Here is a 22979-nt window from a genome sequence, read left to right on the forward strand (position 1 = left end):
CTGGCAAGGGGACGTCTGGATTTTTGGAAAGCATCCGGGATTAAGAGGTCGTTCCAAATTATGTGCTGCTCAATGCAGATTTTGTCCTGCTCCCCAGACCATCCAGGAGAACACAATATTATCATAGAATCATAGAGTTGGAAGAGACCTCCAGGATCATGTAGTCCAACCCCCTGCACAATGCAGGAAATTCACAACTACCCATTCCATGCCCAGAAGATGACAAAAAAACCTCCAGGATCCCTGGCGAAACTGGCCTGGAGGAAAATTGCTTCCTGGCCCCAAGGTGGCAATCAGCAAATCCCTGGGCGTGTAAGAAAGGGCCACAAGAAGTAAGCACTGATGCAACTCTTCCTGCCTTCCCTGTCATGATCTGCCTAAGTTTGCAGAATCAGCATTGCTGTCAGATGGCCATCTAGCCTCTGTTTAAAAAACCTCCAAAAAGGAGAGCCCACCACCTCCTGAGGAAGCCTGTTCCACTACGGAACCTCTCTGCCAGGAGGTTCTTTCTAACATTTAGCTAAAAACTGTTTTCATTTCAATCCGTTGGTTCTAGTCCGACCTTCAGGGGCAACAGGAAACAACTCTGCACCATCCCCTATATGACAGCCCTTCAAGTACTTGTTAGATGGTTTTCATATCGCCTCAGTCGTCTCCTCTCCAGGCTAAACATACCCAGCTCCTTCAACCTTTCCTCATCAGACTAAAATTATGAAAATGGAATTGTAGTGTGGGAGATGCAGAAACCGATACCATTAAGACAGAGCCAGCAGTGGTTCAGTGGAAAGTCATATCGTCTCCGTCTCATCACCAGTCCTTCATTTTTTGGTTCAGTGGAAAGTCGTATCATCTCCGTCTCATCACCAGTCCTTCATTTTTAAGGGTAAATGTTGAACCCGCCCTTAGCTGCTGAAAATGGGTTCTCTATTCTCCCATCTTTCACGTTGAGTTTTAGAACTGGAGAGCAAACAGGTGTAGAACCTTTTAGCCCCCGAAGGCAACCCTCCCCCAATAATATACGGGATAAATTGAAATTATATGCCCAAATTATAAAGATTTCATTTTTACCCTTTTGGCAAAGAGCTTGAGGTGGTGTCTTTGGTCCAGTAACCTTAAAAGTGGGTTAGTCAGTTGGCCAGAGGTCACCCCGTGAGCTTTGTGGTAAAGTGGGGTTTTGAGCACAGTTGTCCCTAATGTTGAAACAATGTATGTTTTCTGGTCAGTCTATGTTCCCTGTATATTAGTCTGTGGAATTAATGGCCACAAGCTGCTCCACAGGCATAGACGTGGAGGACAGGCCCAGAGGTAGCTACTAGCCGTCATGGCACACCCTTTCCCTTACCCCATGCACCTGTGGAAGGCCAGGTCTCTTCAGTAGTTACTTGTGAATGCAGAGTTAACTGATATGACTTAGAGAAAACAGTTCAACATGTTCTAAGAAAATGCGCTGTCGAAAACCTAGATTTATATCCTGCCGCCCCACGCCTTACTTTTAGAGAACTGGACTGGATTAACCAGTATAGCGAGGTCTCCTTTTCACATTTATTCCTTTGCTGTGGCATAGTGAATTTGCTATTCTCTAAGGTGGAGAACAGGCCTGTTACACTGCCTGCAACTTGGATGCTGAGTCTTCTGGAAAACCTGCTCCCAAACCTGCAGCTGTCACTCAGTGAAATGGAAGGCTTCTAGCCTATGAAAGAGCTCCTGGGCAGCCATCTTGGTTGCTGTGTGCTCTGTCCAACCTGCAGGAAGCAAGAGGAATGAGCCAGCCTGGATGGAGGGGAACTCCCTGCACTGCTTGCTGCTGTTTAGGAAGAACTGGATGCCCTGGCCAGGAAAGGGGAGTGGACCTTGACGTTGCAAGGTCAAGGCTGGCAGGGGGGGAAAGACCATCTTAAGTTCCTAAATGGGGAGCTACTTTTAAAGAAAATGGCCTGATTGTATGAGTCTCTGAGCCAGGATCCAAACCAGAACCTGAGTTACTAGAAATGACCAAGTGTACAATTCCTTCTCGTCATAGCCACAGGCCACCCTCCCATGGCCACAAGAGGGACCAGAGCATCAAGACTGACATTGCCTGCAAAACAACCAACAGACCCATAAGTCCCTAATTATTTGAATAAATCAATACTTAATGGAAGCCCTCCATTTTCTGTAATAAAAATAGAAGTACATTCACAATTGACTCCACACACATCAAAAAGTTGTCTTCTGCTGAGTCAGACTGCTAATCTGGGCATTACTGGCTACTCTGTCTGGCAAGAGTAGCCAGTCTCCACAGTCCCAAGGGGAGGAATTTCACATCACCTATTATCTGATCCTTTTAACTGCAGACGTTGGTGATTGAATCTATGGTGTTCTGCATGCAAAAGTGGGTGGTGTACCATTCAACCATAACAAAATGGCTGAATACCATTCAGCCAATACAAAATCCTCTGAAAGATCCAACTTAAAATGTATTTTTACTGATTGTTCGGGGGCGGGGGGGGGGAGGTCTAGTGCCAGTGAGCAGCTGGGCAGACTTGTGTTCGCAGGCCCAGGTGCTGCAGGCACAATCCTTGGACCTGGAAAGATTTTTCTGCCTGGAGACCCTGTTGTTGCCAGGCCTAGTGAATGGCCATCCTAAGAAGCGGCCCACTGAAGTTGCTGCTGCTATCCTAGATGACCCATGGCCTGACCCTGGATAAGGCACCATTTATTTAACAACTTTAAGATCATGAAATGCATGAATACGTAGAATACAAAAGTGAATGGATTTCTATCTTCCCAGAGAGTTCAGGTGGTATTTAGGGGCATCCCCCTCCTCCACTGTCATCAATTATATGTACGACTCTTTCTTGGCTTGTGGCCCCATAATTCCAAGGCCAGAGGCCTCGTTTTTTATTTTGTACTCTTTGTGTTTACACCTGACGGATTAGTTAATTCGTACAAGTGTTCGCTCAGGACCTGGCCACCTCTGAACCTGATGTTGGCCCAGTTTTCAGCTTCTGTATTAGATAAGAAAAATGGCACACACAGGAGGCAAGGTATCTTAACTGTGGTAACTTCTGATTGAGCATTTAGATTCCCCTGGCTGCTGAATTCATTGCTTTTTCCCCTTGCCTGCCTGACCAAATCAACTGCTAGTGCAGAGGTTTTTAGTGATTGGGTATCTCTGGAATTATGAAAGTGAGTGTCATCCCAAAATGGCTGCCACAGGAGCCAAACAGTGTTTGATTTCGGAATGCATTTAATTAAAGCAATCCTAAATTGTGATTTAAAATTTTTGGCTTTATGTTGTTTATGTACTGATTATTACTGTAATCCGCCTTGAGCTACGTAGGAAGAAAGGCAGCTAATAAATATTTTAAGCAACTGAAATACTCCTTGCTTTGCAAAATAATCGCATGGCAACTAAGCAGAAGACACAAAGCTACCTTTTTCAGTGTCTGGCCCTTGATCTGTCAAGGCTACTATTATCTGTACTTCGGTTGGAAGCGTGGCCTGGCCCCTGGAAGGACAGCAAACCTGGAGAAGGGGGTGGGCTTCTACTCTGTCATACTTCTCTCCCCTCAGTCAACAGTTCCCACCCCTCTGGACTCTAAGATTAGGACAAAGTTTGCTCTGTGCTTTGCAAAAAAAGCTCATGGCAACTGTTGGTCAAACCTAAAGGGGGGAATGGAACCATACACTGGCTTATCGGTACTTCTGACCATCCAGTGGTTGCAGCTGCTATTGTAGTCCTGGAAAACCCTTTCATTTGAATGAGGGTAGCCAGTAAGAAGCCTAACGGTGCAACTGTTATGCAGGTATTCCACGCTAAACCCACAGAAATCAATGGGCTTAGACTGGAGCAACTGCAAAGGTTTGCACTGCACTGCACAGTTTCTCCATATTACTTTTATATTATCCTCTTCAACAGGCCCAATGTGATTTCCTTTACACGTAATCTTCCCTTACATTTTTCGTATTGAAATTAGGACCGTTTTTTTTTAAAAAATCAAAGCATGCACAAACGTTAACCTTAGCCCGAAACTTTGCAAATAACGCTTCTTCATCATGAAAGTCATCTAACCGAACACGTCACGAATCTACAATAATACTCCGTTGATCGAAAACTTTTGAGGACTGCAAATGTCATTTATAAATGCAGACAACAGGAAGTCGAACGGTCGTGACCAGTGTTCCCTCTAAGCTGTTAGTGCGAGCCAGCTCACAGTTTTTTAGCCTCCAGCTCACACATTTCTGTCGCCGCTCGGGAAGGAGGGCTCCAGAGCAAACTAATTTATGCAGCAGCCAAATCGCTCGCTCACATCTTTAATGCCAGTAGCTCACAAAGCAGAATTCCTGCTCACAAGACTCCATAGCTTAGAGCCGGGAGCATTGGTCGTGACTGGCCGAACAATCGAAAAATATCTCTGCAAATTGAACGTCTCCTTCCATTCGGCGGGGACGTTTCTCAGGCTAGAGAAAGGGAAGGCCCAGACTTCCCAGCATTATCTAGAACTCCACGCCGGGTATGAAGGAACTCGACTCCTGTTTTTGTTATTAGAACAAGCCCTCGGCGTCCCGCAGTCCCCGGGACAAAGTCTCTCCTTCGGACTCCATCCCCCATTACTCCACATGACTGCCGTGTAAGAAGCCTCCTTGGCGTTTCTCTCCCTCCCCCGTCCCGTTGCTTTAGCTCTCGCGATATTTGTATGCCGAGGCCAGCGGGCGGAGGGAGCTGTGGGAGGAGGGAGGGGGTGGGCCCTGGCGCTTGGTGGTGGCGGCCGCCATTTTGCTGCGGCGGGTCGGGTCTGCCTCGGCGGGGCCTGGTTAGGGATCAGCATCCGGGTGGGAGGGGTCGGCGAGGTCCTGAGTAGCACCGGCAGAGACCACGCAAGGGGAGAGGCCGAACAGGGGCGGCCTGGGGGCCACGGATGGCGGTGGATTCTATCCGGCCGAGGCGGCGGCGCTGGGGCTGAGGCGGCGGCAGGAGGAGGCGGGGCAGGAGGCGCCTCCCCTCACTCCTCCCCCCTCCCACCCAGGTAAGATGGCGGACCGGCTGGGCCTTTGCTCTCTTCGCTCACACCCACTTAGCTGGACGGGTGCGATACTCCGCTTCGACCTGGGAAGGAAAAGTGAGAAAACCGAGTAGAAAAGCCGCGCGTGCGCCTCGGAGACAGGAGCGGCGGTCGTGCGGGCGCGCGCCCCCCCGCTCCGCGTTTCACTTCTCTGTACCCCACCTGTTTTCTGCTGCTCCCCCCTGCCTGTAGAGGGCGCACGAGCGGAGAGTGGTGGGGCGGGGCAGTTTGTAACGAGCCAGTGTGAGGACGCGCGCGCGCTTGGTCCATGCAACGGCCGGCCAATGCTGGCCTGCGCGCGGGCAATCCGTCTCCCTCTCACACCCCCGCCCGCGCTTTCCTCGCGCGCGCCACGAAACCGGCCGACCAACCGCCCGCTGCCTTCCCGGATGGGGGAGGGGCGAGCCGGGAAAGCGTGAGGGGAAGGGGCGAGGGAGGGAAGGGAAGGGCGCATGGGGGGGGAAGAGGAGTTGGGGGAAACAGGGCGGGGGGGAAGGGAGGGGAAGGGTGACAAAGGGGCTGCGGGGAAGGGGGAAACCAAAAGGCATCGAATTTATGCTGGGGAGCAGTGGGGATCAGAAGGGTCGTTGGTTAGGGACACAGGGTACGCGAAGAGCGGGGGGTTATGAGCCAAAGGCGATCTGCATAGGAGGAGAGAGGACAAAAGGAACAAGAACTGCAGAAAAAGCACGGCAACTTGGAAAGGTGGCTGGCGAGGTTACAAAGCATTAGGGTGGGAAAGTTGCTGGGGTTTCCAAGGGCGTAAAGGGTGGGAATGATTTGGGACAAATACAAAGGGACCGGGAGGGGATTTTAAGGCTGTTGCACGGTATAGAAAGTTTGGAATAACGAGGTCAGAAGTCAAAACAAAGTTCTGTAGTCATGGAGTCTAAAGAACAGCAGGTAGGTCCCCAAGACGGTGACAGTGTAGATGAGGGAGAAATGAATCAAGACACCCTGATGGAAAGATCAAGCAGTGAAGTCATGGAGGAGGAGATGCCAGTGTTTCATCCCGAGGAACCACAGGACTTGGTGGGGGCAAGCCAGAGTATATATCAAAGCTTGGCAGAAGTTGCTCAGAGGGTGGTTGAGGAAGTGACCCAAGGAGTGATGGTATCGGGTCTGGTTTGGGGAGTGGGAGAATCTAGTCAGGGGAAAGCAGAAGAGCTGGGGAGACTGGCTCATGGAGATCTCAAGGATGTTGAAGAGGAAAGTAAATCAGAGATGATGGAGGGAGTAGGACGGGATGGGAAGCTTGCCATTTTGAGTCCAGATCAAAGTGATGGTATTTCATCAGTGTTGGATCAGGTGGAAACCAAGAAGTCTGTGCCAACGGAAGAAAAGGGAGTGACTGAAGGGGGTGAAATAATAACACTAGAAATTAGTAAAAAGGAGGGCGAGGAATTGTCAAGGCTAGATCATGATGAAGCAGAAAAGTTACTGAAAATGGATGGTGTAGAAGAAAGGAGCACAGAAGGTGATCAGCATGAGACGTTCATGGGACTTGATGAGAGAGAGGTTGAGGAGATGACAGGCAGGGTGGATGTCGTACCTGCAATGGAGAAAGTTGAGGAGGAGCCAGGACCAGATCAGAGGAAGCCAGAGGGAGGGAGTGCAGAAAAAGTTGAATCAGCTCAGGGAGACGTTGAAGATTTGGTAGCCTTAAGTGAGAGGGACACCCAAAAAGTAACAGGGTGGGAGGACAATGCAGAGCCTGCTGTAGACCCAGCGGAAGCTGAGGTGATGCCAGGAACAGATCAGAAAGAGGCAGAGGGTGTGATTGTAGTTGAAGATGTCACACTGGCAGAGGGGCAGAGGGATACCAAGAAATTGGTGGGACCAGTTCAGGAGGAAATTAAGGTGTTGGCTGGAGAAGACCTTGGGATATCAACTGTGGACCAAGGGAAAGCTGGGGTGTTGGGACCAGATCAGGAGGGGGCTGAGAAAACAAGTGAAAAGGGAGAAGAGGATGCACTGGATCAGGCAATTGCAAACAAGATGCCAGAAGTTGATCAGGGAGAGGCAGAAAGAATTGAGACATTGTTTGAGGGAACTGATGGAGAAGTTGAGGAGGAGAAATTCAAAGAGGATGTGGCACCAGCAGTGGATGAAGTGGGGGCTGAGGAAGTACCAGGAACCCCTCAGCAAGCCGCCAAGGAGGCGATTGCAGAGAGAGACGTGGCATTAGCAGTGACTGAGAACTTGGGGGGAAATCAGGGAGAGGATGAGGCGGTGACTGTAGAGAAGGATGTAATACCAGCCTTGGACAAGGGGGAAGCTGGGGAAGTACCAGGAGCAGAAAACACAGAGGGGGTGAGTGGGGAAGGAGATGTAAGAGCAGGTGTGGGCTGGGAGGAAGCTGAGGGAGTGACTGGGAAGGAAGATCTATTATCATTAGTGGACGTGGGGGATGCTGCGACAATGGATATGGGGAAAACTGAGGACTTGTTGGGGCCCAGTCAAAGAGAGGCCAAGGAGATGCCTGGAAAGGATAATATAGTACCAGCAGTAGATTATAGGAAGACTGAGGAATTGCTAGGAGTGGATCAGAAAGAGGCAGAGCTGGTGAGCACAAAGGGAGAAGTGGTACCTACAATGCCTGAGGATTTGTTAGTGGCAAGCCTGGAAAAATCTGCAGAGGTGGCTGGAAAGGAGGAGATGGCACCAGCAGCGGATCAGGCTGTGATTAGAGAAGAGGCAGGGTGGGTGAGCAGAGAAAGAGAGACAGAATCAACAGTAAGTCATGGGGAGGCAAGAGTGGTCGTAGAAATGCAAAAGACATCAGGTGTGTGTCTGCAGGAAATACCTGGGCAGTATGACATTGTAGGGACCAGAGCAATTGAGAAGAAATTGGTTTTTGATGAGGAGAAGGTGGGAGATTTTACAGGATCAGAGTGGGGAGAAGCTGAAAAGCTAGGACGCTGGAAGGAAACTGAAGGTGGAAAGGTGGCACCTGCTGCAGATCTGGACAAGGCTGAGGAAGGGGTGGGATCGGAGAAGGAGAGACTGGAGGTTGCAGGTGTGGGTGAGAAGGCACTGCATGAGTATCCAAGGGATGCTGTGAAAATAATGGTATTGGCTCAGGAAAAAGCATCAGTGTTGGGCCCAGAATTGGAAAAGAAGATGGCAGAACAGGAGAGGACTGGGGTGGAAACTGAGGAGGGAGTATTTGGATTGTCTCAGGAAAGAGTTGAGAAGATGGCTGAACCAAGTATAGAAGAAGCAGCTGTGTTGGGTAAAGTAGGCTGGGCTGCAGCAGATATGGGTTTGGATCAAGATTTGGATCAAGGGAAAGTAGAATCACCAAGCTTGATGGTACCTGAAGAAGTGGCTAGATCGGCCTCAGCGATGTCATCTCGTTTGTCACCAGTCACTGACCCTGGCAGACTAGACCAACATCACAGAAGTCAAGGGAAAAGAATTCGGGGGTTGGCAGGACTGCGGCAAGGGCCAGGAGGGATAGCACATTGTGGGATGACACGGTCAGCAGGAGTCATTCATGGGGTGCTGGAACACAGGGCTCCGGGATTAATTATAACCAGCTTAACTGCACAGGCTCAAACTGGGCAGAACAGATTGACAAAACAGGATCATAAGCAGCTGGAAAAGGGGGCTGTAGAAGAGAGGGGGACAAGATCAGCTGAACAGGTGCATGTTGGGGTCAGAGCAAAGCTGGATAGAGATGTAGTCCTCATTGGCCACAGAATTGGAAGAGAAGGAATGTCATGTTTCTCAGAGGAGAGGCAGTTCTGGGCAAAGGAGAGTCGGCAAGTGCCTTTGTTCGAGGAGACAGGAGGGATGTCAGATCAGAAACAAGGAGATGCACTAAAGCAGGAACAGGAAATTATGACGTTGGATATGCTAGGAAAAGATACTCGTTTCTTAGCAGGCCAGCAGCATCTAGAAGAAGAGCAATTACCACCACTTGGTGGGCTGCTGACCCAAGGTTATGAAGTGCCAAGGCCCAGATCTGGATGGACTGCAAGGCTAGGGCAAGGTCATGGGCTTTCTTTAGGGCCATTGCGGGCAAAAGTAAACGAACAGTATGACTTGGTGGTTATAGGTCGAGGTACAACCAAGTCTGCAGGACACACACCTGAACCCCCAAGTTTTGTCACAAGAAGCAGGGTGTTGGGGCTTTCAAGCAGATCAGCAGAAGTGCATTGGATAAAGGAGGTGCTGGGACCAGAACGGACACCATCCCCGCTCTCTGTAGCAGGTCATGGCTCAGCAACAGAAGGGAGTCCTGAGTTGTCAGCAGAGAGGCAGAGTCCTGGTCTCTTAAGAGGGAAGCAAGAATTGAAAGATTGGCGTGATGGAGTGATGGGCATAGCAATAAAAAAATACAAAGCAATGAGGCTGGCAATGTGGGGTGAAGGCCCAAATGGTTTGCAGGTGAAGGGGATAAAGATGTCTGAGAGTTTGGAAAGAGTTCGGGATAGTGTCATTCTGGGACAGATCGGGAGGAAGGGACTGAAGCTGGGGCAGCATGTGAAGAAGGAAAATGTACCAGCATTGGCAGTGGAAGGAAAGGTGCTGAGTGATGTGCTGGCACGGGGTATAGGGTTGGCAAGATCAGAACAGAGATGTAGAATTTCTAGGTAGCTAGATTAGGAATGGGAGGAAGGTACAGTGGGTTGAATGATATTACGTTAAGAGCCACAGTTGTGTAAGAAAATAGGAACAAACAACCCCAAGTTGAGAATAGGGAAGCACAAAATAAAATAAAGCTAATGGAAAAGGACAGCGATAGAGTTCGGTTGCAGGACTGAGTGGGTTTGTAGAATCAAGCAGGCAAAGGAAACTGTACACCAGACAATTAGATCAGGGTAATGGACAGAATATCGACACTTCCGGAGCCAAAGTGAGTGCGCCATAAAGGTAAGGCAGGCCAGGGAACAGACACAGAGTATTTGGGGGGTTATGGATTCCTGGTATCAGTGTTATTGAACAGAAAATATGTCATGCAGAGACACCCCAGCATCCTCAAGGGGAAAAGGGACTGAGGGATTTATTCTATTGGTTCTGCTATCCAGCACCCCAAACAGGTTCTTGCCTCTTCTCATAGGCATGGATTTGGTAGCTGGTGCTTACAATAAAACTCTTCACTGCAACCCGCAGCCAGGCTTTCCCCATGCTGTCTGCGTTACAATCATGGAGAGACAGTTCTGGCCAGCTTTTTGGTTAGAGATGTTGAGGACCAGGGGTGGGGGTGGAGAGCCAAAGGAATGGATGCTTGTAGAGCTATCATAGAAAAGTTGTTGGCAGTCCTGGAATTGCTTTCACCTTGTTTACAGGAGTAGTCTTCCCCAGGAAAGCGAAACCCTGGAAGTGGAGCCTGACAAGGAAGAGGAGTTCTCAGCTCACAAAGGTACAGATGGAGGTTTAGTTCATTCCCATGGTGGTTTTTCGGCCCATAATTTCGGTGGTCATTGATGGGTCTGAATTCATAATGTGATAAGATCTGACAGCCACATGTAACCCTTTTTTATGATTGCTGAGGTGTGGTATACCATAGCCAGGAATACATGTACAAGTGTCCTAACTGACAGAAATCCATGGTTAGTGTAGGGGGGAAAAATTGGAAAGCCTTTGCCATTATACTCTTTCTAATAAATGTCCTTGTTTGCCCTTGTCCACATTTACTGTACTTTCGTTTCTTTTCTATTGTGCATAGGACTGTGGAGTTAGGATATGCCATATTCTAACTGTTGGGGTTTCAAGTGCAAGCTTTATAAAGGAAGGTGAAGATTGTGTTCCATTTTGGGATGACAACAGAAAACCTGTTTATCGCCTTCTTGGTGGTGGCATTTGAAAAGGGAAAGTACTAGAGACGCATACAAGCTAATGTGGGGCAGAGTTTCCTGATTATGTTAATTTAAGGCACTGGGTCTCAACCTTTCTGCTCTGTTTTGCTAGGGAATTTCTTATAGCAGGGGTCCTCAGTGGGGTGCCTCTGGATGCCGTGGTACCCACCCAAACCTTTTTTGGTGCCTTCCAGGTATTTTTAGAAAGTGGGCATGGCCAGGTGGGGCTTTTGCCCAACAGGGATTGGGATTGGCTGTCGGAGATCTAATTGGCTGTGCGGATTTTTAAAAAGTTGCTTTGGTAGCAGCTTTCACCACAGCACAAGGATATGGACTGTATGACCAAAGATAAGTTGTATGTATGTAAGAATATACTTTAAAAGGCATCCTTCTAAACAGAGCTTCTGCTTGAAATGTTAAAGTATTATTATTAGAGCTGTGCAGGATCTCACTCCCTGAGATTTTGTGGGTGACTCTGCCTCTTGTGGCAGCCATTTTGTGGTTGTGCCTACAGCCCTGTATCAGAATTCCAAAGGTGTTCACAGGCTCAAAAGGTTGGGGACTCATCTTACAGACTATGAAACCTCTGAATATGGTCTCTGTTGCTTTCCCATGATGCCCTGATCCCTCCCATTCATTTTCACTCCTGAAATGGCTCACAGTGGACTTCTGTAGATGTCTGCTGCTGATTGTTGGCCACTCTGTTTGGAAAAACCTTGCATTTCCTAGACTGAGCTTTGCTGATTTAAAGATAATGTATTTAATCAACACAGTAGATGTGGTAGTATCTACTTTTATTGCTTACACCAGTTCATATAAGGAACAAATGTTGAATGTGTGTTCGTTAAAAGAAAATCCAGAAACAAAAGTCATGCTGTTCTTTTTATGAGGACTAACTACAGCAGCCAAGCTATATACAAGCTTTCAGTTCTTCAAAATTATTCACCAGAGCAGATATTTTTTAAAAACCTTCAATCTCAAATAGGTGCTGTTAATGTTTCAAGCCTTGATCTTTATCTTTATTTGTTGCAATCATGGATTAGCCAAGATTGACTGCATATAATAAAATTTCAAAGCCACATAAAAGGTTGATTTCAGTAGTACGGGTTTAATTAATAAAAAGACTTAACCACTTGCTTCCTTCTTGCTGAGGCACAAAATTAAAATAACCTGAAAGGATCATAAGGCCTGTTCACTGCATCTTCTGTAAACTGTCCTGCAAGTTTGACTAGATGTGGTGGTGGTGGGCAGAGCTGGCATCAATTTCTACCTTCTGGCTTTCAGGGAAGAAGAAAAATAGCCACCAGTTGAAAAAAGGAAGATGGGTAGTTGATCAGATGACTCTAACACTAAACAGAACACATAGATCCCTTCAAAGGCCAAGAGCAGAGTAACAACTTGATAGTTATTGTATTTAACAAAACTGAAGACTGAGATGATGTTGTAGGTAAACAGTCAGTGGAAGCTAAAATGGGCAGCACTTGACTCTGGCTTGTTAGTAATTAAGTATTTAATTACTGATCTACAACAGTTAATCTTACATTTTTGGCTCGTGCTAGGAACTGTATTCAGACAAGCACAGTATTTTGACACTCATAATTTGCAGGCTGTAGAGTAAAAGGGGCTGTAATTCCAGTCTGTTCTGCTTGCTTATAGATAGTTTTTCATGCTGTGATTTATGTGCTTTAACCCCCCTTCTGCATTAAAAACTTACTCTATTAGCTATTGGAGTATAACTGGCCCAATTAAGAAGTTACTTTGATTTTAAAAGTACTCCAGAACATAACATGCAGAAGCATGAATCCAACACAAAAGTTATTGGGGTTAGTAGCATCCCATATGCTAACCCTTTCAAGGTGACTCAACTCAGTTTGCAGAAAGTTTGCTTGCCATAGAGAGCTTAGAAACTACTATTTAGCTGTGCATTCTTGCTAACCATGTATCGTTATGGGGGATCGAGAATGGCTTGAGGGCATTTAAGTGTCGTTAAACAAAACAAACTTGCAAGGCCAATTTAGTTTGCAGGAATAGTAAGAACTCATTGTGCAAACAGTTTTGCACAGTCTATTCTTCATAGAAATCCCTTCAGATAGGTGTTTGGTTTTTCTTTTTTCTTTTTACACAACTTTGCATAAGATAATTTTTTTTTTTAAGTATTGAAGTCTTTGTGCCAGGAAAAGGTTAATTGCTGGGTAAAGAGTACAAAGCTAATTCATTTTTGTTTTTTGCTCCCATCCCCTTTTATGTGAAACTGGGGAGGAGGTATGATAAACCACTAGGGCACAACTGATGCCGTTGTTCTTGAGGAATGCATATCTAGTGGCACAGGTTTGGTAATTATTTGTTACGTCGTTGAGTAATTTATCTTCCTCTGAAAAATCTTCTTTTAGCCTGTTTTTGGGAGGTAGAGTCTCTATTTAAGATCTCTTCAGCCTGGCTTTGGTCGCTGTGTGATTGACATTGCTTTCTGAATTCCTTCAGCTAATTCTGAGACGGGCAGTCCCGAGCGCAGGCTGGGCTGCCAGGGAACCCAGGAGCTGGACTGCTCGTCCCAGTGGCTGGCTGACCAGAATGAGGCCGGTTCCCAGCATGCACTGGAGAAGGACACAAGCACTACAACCACAAACGAAGCTATTGGGACGAGAGGCAAAGAGCAAGAGAGAATTAAAATGCAGAACAGTCCTACCCAACAGCACCATGCGCTGCACACACAGGTAGAGTTGGAGGTGAGGGTGATCCCTGTGCAAGGCCCCTTGTTCTTGGGGGGCAACAGTGGGAGGGCTTCTAGTGTCCTGGCCCCACTGATGGACCTCCTGATGGCCCCTGGTATTTTTGGCCACTGTGTGACAGTGTTGGACTGGATGGGCCATTGGCCTGATCCAACATTGGCTTCTCTTATGCTCTTAAGGCCCTACGGTTTAGATTACAGATTTGTGGGGACCAGTAGTTTGATGTGGGCCTTTAAAATGGATTTTTGAATGCTTTTATATGATATATGGGAGTCCATTGCTGCAAGGAGAAGGGTTAAGGGATGCTATTCTCAGATTAACCCCCCCCCCCCAGTATGCCCTTAGAGCAGTTACATTCCTCTGGAATTTAAAGTTGCTGTATTAATCCCCTGCTCTTTTCTGTTCTTCCACTGGCACTACAGATTGCATCAGACAGAATGACGGGCAGCAACCCAGTATCACCAGCCTCTTCAGGCTCACCTGCCTCAAGTGGCAGCATCTCGCCAACACATCTTACCCACGACTCCTCTCTGGACAGTCACCTGGGCTTTGATGGTTCTAAAACGCAGAACAGAACCCTGGTATCACCTGGGATGTACACCTCTGCTGACCCAGCAAGCATGTGGGACAAGACGCATGCTGAGATCGCTGAGCAGGCCAAGCACGTAAGTGGCGCATGGTCCAGAACGTACCGGATCCTCTCTTCCATCTTAGTTTAGGCATTAATGCCCAGGATCCAAGCTAATGGCTTGTGCATTGCATCCTTTTGCACTGCAGTGCAAAGAGAGGAAACGTTTGCGCTCATTAACTTTGGCGCTGTATTTCAGGAGGCAGAGATTGAGAACCGCATTGCCGAAATGAAGAAGGAGGGTTTCTGGTCCATGAAGAGGCTGTCCAAGGTGCCTGAGCCCGCCCGTCCCAAAGTGCACTGGGATTATCTCTGTGAGGAGATGCAGTGGCTGTCTGCTGACTTCGCCCAAGAGCGCCGCTGGAAGAGGGGAGTTGCAAGAAAGGTGAGTATCATCTTTTTGCTGGAACTGTCCACCAATCTCCATGTTTTTTCCCGTCTCCTTCAGCCAGTTTTTATTCATATATTAGACTTTCTAGAGGCAAATGCTGTTGCATAGGACTGCCTTGTAGCTTCTGCTAGACTTAAAAGCTTGCCCTGCTGATCCTCTTAGTCATTTTAACATTTCATAATGATGCCAATTTGTTGCATCTAAATTGGTTTCTGTTAATGTAGAAAACGGTGTAACGTGATCCCTAAAAGTTTCCATCCTTTCATGAGCTAGAGAAGGTTTTCCCTTACAATCTAGATCTAGTCAGAAGGACTCTAGTGGTACCAGTGGGTTATCTATGTTGTGTCGTGGTCACCTGTGCATCACTCTCTCTTCTTCCCTCTCTTCTTTGTGTGAAGGTTGTGCGTATGGTGATTAGACATCATGAAGAGCAGAAGCAGAAAGAGGAACGCGCCAAACGAGAGGAACAGGCCAAGTTGCGCCGCATTGCCTCCTCGATCGCCAAAGAGGTCAAGCAGTTCTGGAGCAATGTAGAGAAGGTACCTGTCTTACAAAATTTAAGATACTGTACTCGTGTGGTTTGTCTATCTGCAGAGTACAGGAATCAGCCCTTCAGTTGTCATTCTGTGTGCTGTAGTCTAACCTGTCTAATGAAGAAAAAGAAGGCACTTGTGTATGGGAGGGTAGACTGTATGTTCGAAGGCTTTTCACCAGTGTTGTATATAAAAAGTGTTGGGGTTTTATTGGCGTAGGAGGTTTCAGCAAGTTTCTGGTTCTCATGTTTGCAGTGGAAAGGATAATTGCATGTGAGCAATTTTGTTAGACTTGGAGAATCTGCAGTGGGCTTTGAGTAAGTTTAGCCAGCATTCTAAGAACAAGCTCTGTAACCGCCTTTGGTCTTTAAATGAACTCTTGTTACCTTTTCTTAGGTTGTTCAGTTCAAACAGCAGTCACGTCTGGAGGAGAAGCGGAAAAAAGCTCTGGACCTGCAGCTGGACTTCATAGTAGGCCAGACAGAGAAGTACTCAGATCTGCTGACCCAGAGCCTCAATGAGACCCTTCCAGTTACCAGCAAGACCAGCAGCTCCCATGCTGGCTCAACTGCCTCTAGTCCACCACCTCCCAGTCAACTTATTGAGGATGAAGGTCAGCACTCTAGGAGTTCCTAGCTCTGTACTCTGAATTTGTCAATCCTTGGTCTGCTTGGATTTCCCTGAAGACTAGGAGTATGGAGCATATTCCATAGCCTGTCTTCTACTGTCCAGGCTTCATTTCTGTTACATGTGAATTTTACTGTAGGTGGGAAACTTCCATGCCTATTATCAACCTGCTTGCCACCAAATCTGGGGCAAAACTAGTCTCCACCCCTTTTGCACAGAAATTATCACCTCAGGGGTGGTTGCATCTGACCACTCACTTCCTTCTCTGGCAGATGGCGACTTCCAACCCCACGAGGAGTCAGATGATGAGGAGACAATTGAGGTGGAGGAGCAACAGGAAGGGAATGACTCAGAAGCTCAGCAACGGGAGATTGAACTGTTGAAGCAAGAGGGTGAACTGCCTCTAGAGGAACTACTGCAATCGCTGCCTCCCCAGATCCTGGAGAACTCCTTCAGCACGTCCCCTTGTGCCTCCAGCTCTGACAATGAGGAAGAAGAGGAGGACAGTGAAGAGGAACAGGAGCAGGAAGAGAAACGCATCTCCAAGAATCTAAAGGTGTGTTGCTGGTTTAAGGGCAAGTCTTAGCTGCGAAAACTTGGGGCAGTGCATTTAGATTCTGTTGCTTAGCAAATCCTGTTCCCTTGATCTTAGAAATTGCACTTAAGAACATAAGAAAAGCCATGTTGGATCAGGCCAGTGGCCCATCCAGTCCAACACTGTGTCACACAGTGGTCAAAAACCAGGTGCCATCAGGAGTTCCACCAGCAGGGCCAGAACACCAGAAGCCCTCCCACTGGCCCCCCCCCCCAAGCACCACAGAGCATCACTGCCCAAGACATAGTGTTCCATCTATACCTTGCGGCTAATAGCCACTGATGGATCTCAGTTCCATATGTTTATCTAGTCCCCTCTTGAAGTTGTCTGTGCTTGTAGCTGCCACTACTTCCTTCGGCAGTGAATTCCACATGTTAATTACTCTGGGTGAAAAAGTACTTCCTTTTATCTGTTCTAAACCTACTGTTCATTAATTTCATTGCGTACCCATGAGCTTATATTGTGAGAAAGGGAGAAAAGTGCTTCTTTCTCTACCTTCTCTATCCCATGCATAATTTTGTAAACCTCTTGTGTCACCTCTTGGTCATCATTTCTCCAAGAGCCTTAACCTCTTTAACCTTTCTTCATAGGGAAAGTGCTCCATCCCCTTAATCATGTTAGTTGCCCTTTTCTGCACTTTTCCCAATAACCAGAACTGTACACAGTATTCCAAATCGGCCGCACCATTGATTTATACGGGGGCATTATGGTACTGGCTGATTTGTCTTCAATTCCCTTCCTAATTATCCTTAGCATAGCATTTGCCTTTTTTATTGCCATTGCACACTGAGTTAACTCACTGAAAATGTCATCTACCACAACTCCCAAGATCTCCCTCCTGGTCAGTCTCCACCAGTTCAGACCCCATCAATGTGTGTTTATAGTTACGATTTTTGGCTTCAGTGTGCATGACTTTGCACTTGCCCACATTCCAGGTTGACAACCACTCATCCAGCCTCGACAGATCCCTCTGGAGCTCCTCACAGTCTTCCCTGGTTCTCACTGCCCTGAATGATTTAGTGTCATTTGCAAACTTAGCCATGTCTGCTAAACTTGCCTGTGTATTCACTTGTTCCCAGACACTTTATCACTGGAGCGGGCCTGCTACCTTGCAGAGCTGGGCTTGCTCATAGGATCCCTAAGTAAATAGCTTGGGCTAAAACTCTACCCCCTACTGGAGCCAATCACACTGATTGGAAGCTAACCAGTAAAGGAGGATGAGTGAGTCAGCCTCTGGTTGGTTAACAGTAGGTTGTGCTGAAAGGGAGATGCTCAGACCTCCTCTTCTTCTCAGGTTGTTGCCTTTTACTTCAAATGTTAATTTAATTTCAGCTATTAATTTCAAACTTCCCCAGGTATCTGCAGAATTTATTGGTCAGCAGGTGCCCATAGTAGCCCCTGTTCTCTTGCTATCCATAGCTGGTTCTTCCTTACCCAGGCCCAATAGTGATCTGCCAAATGGGTGGTCTGCCCATGCAGTGCCAGAGACTTCCCGTTATGGACTGTCTTCTTACATCTCTTTCCTTATATTCACAGGGAAAACCAAAGCCTGTTGCTCAAAGGCATAAAAAACCTTGGAAGCCTGATGAGGAGGATGAGGAGTTCACTGCCAATGAAGAGGAAGGTAAGCACGTTGTGTTGGGCCTGGAATCAAGTGACTTTGATGAGAATTGGGATTGGGTGAGAACTGGAATCCTCTCATGTAGTAACCTAGAGAATCCTCCCTCCTACAGCTGAAGATGAAGAAGAGACAATAGATGCAGAAGAAAAGCTGGAAGGGGATGTGGATCACAGCAAAGAGCTTGATGACCTGGCCAAAGAAGGTTCGGAGGCAGATTGTGGGGTGGGGAGATGATGACAAATTCGGGTCTGGACTTGCACTCCGTGGGCCCTGAAAACAATTAGTCCTATTACTGAATTGTGTTTCCGAATGTCTGCTAGGTCTGTGGACCATCGTTCCCAGAATTTCTGCTCTTAAAGGGACGTAGGGCCAGGGTAAGCACCTGCCCCAACTTAGTACTATATCTCTTGGAATACCCCCCAAAAAACTTCTCCAGTAGCTCTGGAGCCCTTAATGTTTGACATTAATCCTGCTTGTTGGTCAGTTTAGTTGGGCCTTCCATTTGTATCTATACATGAAACCATAAGAAAAAAATACTGTAGCGATCTAAAAATGGATTTATTTGAAATTATGGGGAGGGTGGGCTCATTAAGGACTTTAAGAGAATCAGGTGGCAGGTTTTTAGCTAGTGCTTAAGAAGAATTCCTCTGCTGCCATCTGCAACTGAGGCCTCTCTGTGATGCCTGTGAGACAGAACCAGAGGAGTGCTTGAACACAAATAGGATGTTGTCAGTGCTAAGGAGAAACTCATCAGAGTATGTTGGCATAAAGTGACATCTTCTTTACCTGTGGCAGGTGAGCTGCCCATGGAAGAGTTGCTGCAGAAATATGCTGGTGCCTATGCCTCAGACTTTGAAATGGAGGAGTCAGATGCTTCATCTGAGGCTTCAGAGCCTACCACCTCGGAGTATGAAGAGGAGTCAGAAGAAGAGGACACCAGTAGCCAGTCGGGTATGAGGAGAAGGGGGAAGTCTTCTGTTAACAGTGGTTGAATTAATCTTAGAATACAATGCGATTCTGTCTCAAGGTCATGTTCATCTCTTCTTGAAAGATGCTGTCCTCAGGTGTTACAGGATGAAGATCGTGAAGGCGAGGGAGAAAATGACTCGGCTCCAGCTCCAGGGCCCAAGAAGGAAATCACTGACATTGCAGCAGCAGCAGAGAGCCTGCAGCCCAAAGGCTATACTCTGGCTACTACGCAGGTGAGTAATGAAATCCAGCAGGGCAAGTGGGTTGAGACTGAAGGGAGGAGGCAAAACCAGCAAACATTATTACTTTTCTCCCACCATGCAGGTGAAGACACCCATCCCTTATCTGCTGCGAGGAATTCTACGAGAATATCAGCACATTGGCCTGGACTGGTTGGTTACTATGTATGAGAAGAAACTGAACGGTATTCTGGCTGATGAGATGGGGCTTGGCAAAACAATCCAGACCATCTCCCTGCTGGCACACCTGGCCTGTGAAAAGGGTGGGTAAGGGACTTTGTGGGGGAAGAGGGAGGGCAGTAGAAGAAATGACACAGTTGATGACACTTTAAAACACATACGATGTGAAGTGCTAAGGTTTGGACCCTTCTGTGCACTTGCTTTGTGGCAGCCTGGCTGCGTTTGGGGAGTGAGTGGGCTACAGAGAGCAAGTTCTTGAGTATCCTTTAGTGCTAAATTTGTTCATTGAATAGTATGTGAGTGAGGCACAGAGGCAGCCTTGGTCTGTAGAGGCATGTATTCTTTATGTTTGTGATTCTGTCCTCTTGTAGGTAGCTGGGGACCCCACTTGATCATTGTCCCTACCAGTGTCATGCTGAACTGGGAGATGGAGATCAAGCGCTGGTGCCCCAGTTTCAAGATCCTCACTTATTATGGGGCACAGAAGGAGCGCAAACTGAAGCGGCAGGTGAGGAGATTCGAGCCTTTGTGGTTGGACTGAGGCAGGGGGTGTGTCTTGCAAAATAAATGACTTAAATCATCCAGTTAACCAGAGGGTGCGTAGCTTTGGGAGAGAAAAGAGGAGACACAAATTTTCCATGGGAGGAACATGTACGTTTTACAGGATCGTTACTTGCTCCTCACACATTATCTGCGTTCATCTAATTCTGAGTCTAAATCTAAATGGGTTGCTAGTCTAGTCATTGATAAACTGAATTGGGAAATTAAATAAGATTTTAGAAAGAAGAGGAAAGGAAATTGATCCAAACTATATCTGAGAAAGTGAGCTGTGACTAATGAAAGCTCTCATTGAAATAAATGTTGTTTAGTTTCTACAGTGGCACTGGATTGTTTTCTTTTGCTGCAACAGACGAACATGGCTAGCCCTTTGTTTCTGCCCTTGTGGGTGGGGTAGAATGGAGTTGGGGGTGGTGGAAAGTGCCATCAAGTCACAGCTGACTAACAGCGACCTGGTAAGGTAGTTTGTCATTGCTTTCCTCCACGTAACGCCCCTGGTATTCCTTAGAGGTCTCCCATCCAAATATTAGCCAGAACCAATGGAAATATGGGGGAGGAGGAAATTTAAATATATGCAGTACTTACTTTCCAATCAAAACCTAAATTTATTTTGTTGCTTTTATAGCATAAAATGCATCATTTATAACTTAGCTGGTATACGAAATTGTACTGAGCAGCATATTTATGGAATTTAAAAGTACAAATGCCTTTATTTTCTGCAATAGAAGCAAAATTGCAGATATGTCTAGTCCTTAAGAGAGGGCTGCAAACTGTTGCACTGTTTTTGCCTTAGCAGCGGTATCATAATTTTTGCCACCTGAGAGGTAGACAAGTAGCAATTTGAAAAGAAATTTTGTGGGAAAGAAAGAAAGTGCAGGACAGAAGCAGTTTCATATAGACACAACAGGCAGGACTCTCAGCATACTGGCTATTAAGTTAAACTTTGCACTTTTGAAAACACTGACCTCTGATCTTCAAATGCATTGTGGCATATTGTTGCCAAAAGTATTCATATTTAAATTATTCTTACAGTAAACATATCCTTGAAAATGTGTTGTGACTTGTGTGTATCTACGGTATACTTAAGAGATATTATCTGATGCTGTAGATTGTCTTGCATAAAAATTGAGCAAGTAAAACTTTGCCTTAAGAAGCATAGTTGAGAGATTCTCTTAATATATTTGGAATGGTTATTATTAACATGTTTGATACTTATGGTAACATAAGTTGTTACCTGTATTATCTTGGTAATTAAAATAAAATTTTAATAAGCATTTCACTAGTTCCAAAAAGAAACAAACATCTTTCCCCCAGTTAAAAGTTTTCCAGTGGAAAAGTGTGGGGGTGGAAGCCTGAGGGGGTGTATTCCTCCCCCCCCCTCCTAGGCTTTCACATCTGTAATGAAGACCAAGGAGAACTATTGCTTGTAAAGATTTAGGCTGCTGCTACCATCCATATTGAAGTACATTATGGCATTAAGTAGTCTAGAGAGTCCATTAAAATGGATGATATTCAAAAGTTCCTGTTTTTGTTTGATTTTTTTTTTAAATTACAGATTCAAATGTATTAAAATGTCCAAAAGTTATATTTCACTTAGGGTGGCAAAAATCGTCTGTGCAAAAATTGATCCAACAAGGGCAGTTGCATTTTTGTGATTTTTTAAAATTTGGGGCTGCAGAGATGGCTTACACAATCGTTGACTTGTAGATAAAGCTGCTCCCTGCCTCAGACTAAAATAAGCAGTGTTATCAGTTCTGTTGGATATGCTTCTGTGGATTATCAGGAATAAGGGGCTGCTGCCATTTTGAGAAGTAAAATATACTGGAAATATTGCCACCCGGTGATAAATAGAACAATAGAATTCATGCTGGAGTCTCTCCTTTAGTTTCTCTTGGAAGAGACAGGTAAGTTAGAGAATAAGGTGATAGAGTTCTCCCAGTAGGATGGTGACATTATTAAAGAAAAGATTTTGATAGAAAGTGACAAGTTTATTTCAAAGGAATGAATGAGATTAAGCTTGAAAATGAGCTGGAAACATCTGTCATCTCCACATGTTCAGAATGGATGCTTTGTTGCAAATGAAGCAAATTTATGTATAAGCAGGTGAACAAAGAGCTTGTCAGCATCTGAGAAATTAGTGATGCTCATTTCAGAAAACAAGACTTATTTTTGAGTTCCGTACAGTCTTAGATTTGGTGAAAGGAGAATCAGATCAGAAGTTTAGGATATGAATTAACAGATGGTGTATAAGATTTCTCTGAATTCTTACTGTGTTGATAATAAAGAGTTTCAATATAAAACTGTGCTGCTGGTAACTGCCCTCTGCAAGATGAAATAAGATCTGTTCACTGATTCTTTCAAAAATTGTGCCAGACTTCCATGGACTTCCTCTGCCTTTACTGGAGTTTTCATTGTACCCTGAAATATAAAGGACAGATGATAAGAGGTGATTTATAGAATGTCAGTATCAAGATGTGATCTGATTCTTCTATAATCATATTAATGGAGAACGTTATAGCCTCACTGGATCAGCTCCAAAGATGTAGGTAGTGGTATCCTGTTTCCCTACGGGCTCGCCATAAGTTGCTGTGAGCCCCCCAAGCAGGGCATGTAGGCATCAGCCTTCCTCTGTTGTATGTCCTCAGCATCTGGTATTCAAAGCGATACTGCCTCTGAAGAAGGAGTGCTTAGAGAAATATGTTCAAAGTGGCAAAAAACAAAAACCCAAACCCAACAAAACCCTCCATTGCTCTTAGCTTGCTGGTTGCAGAACACTTTTTCTGTGATACTGGCAATTTTCAGTGCTGTCTGTGAGAGGTCCTTGTACCTTACCATCTATATATCTAATAGCCAAGTTGCCCTCTGGTGTGCGGATACTTATTTCCGCACATCGGGGGCACCTGGAGGGGAGGGAGAGTTTTGTGCACACGTGGGGTGGTCTCCAGGTGTGCACAAAAATCTAAAAACGTGATAAAATATTGGGGGGATACTTAAATCCCTCCAAAAGTGACAGAGCGTCCCCTGCGCATGCGCAGGGGATGCTTTGCAAACTCCCTG

The 22979-nt window shown here is 46.2% G+C and overlaps 1 protein-coding gene across 1 annotated transcript in view; it reads left to right on the plus strand.

The window, feature by feature from the left end:
* Window positions 1–4847: 4847 nt before the first annotated feature.
* Window positions 4848–22979, plus strand: part of SRCAP (Snf2-related CREBBP activator protein) — a 38364-nt gene continuing 20232 nt past the window's right edge. The window contains exons 1-14 of the mRNA XM_015412142.1: window positions 4848–5009; window positions 10343–10416; window positions 13334–13578; window positions 14004–14246; window positions 14409–14594; window positions 14999–15139; window positions 15530–15746; window positions 16033–16316; window positions 17892–17979; window positions 18089–18178; window positions 18772–18922; window positions 19028–19178; window positions 19270–19447; window positions 19736–19872. Of these exons, the coding sequence (XP_015267628.1) occupies window positions 13522–13578; window positions 14004–14246; window positions 14409–14594; window positions 14999–15139; window positions 15530–15746; window positions 16033–16316; window positions 17892–17979; window positions 18089–18178; window positions 18772–18922; window positions 19028–19178; window positions 19270–19447; window positions 19736–19872 (1923 nt within the window). The 5' untranslated portion in view covers window positions 4848–5009; window positions 10343–10416; window positions 13334–13521. The remainder of the gene's footprint in view (window positions 5010–10342; window positions 10417–13333; window positions 13579–14003; window positions 14247–14408; window positions 14595–14998; window positions 15140–15529; window positions 15747–16032; window positions 16317–17891; window positions 17980–18088; window positions 18179–18771; window positions 18923–19027; window positions 19179–19269; window positions 19448–19735; window positions 19873–22979) is intronic.

This window comes from Gekko japonicus, unplaced genomic scaffold (assembly GCF_001447785.1).
Source record: "Gekko japonicus isolate JY-2015 unplaced genomic scaffold, Gekko_japonicus_V1.1 scaffold2144, whole genome shotgun sequence".
Lineage (NCBI taxonomy): Eukaryota > Metazoa > Chordata > Lepidosauria > Squamata > Gekkonidae > Gekko > Gekko japonicus.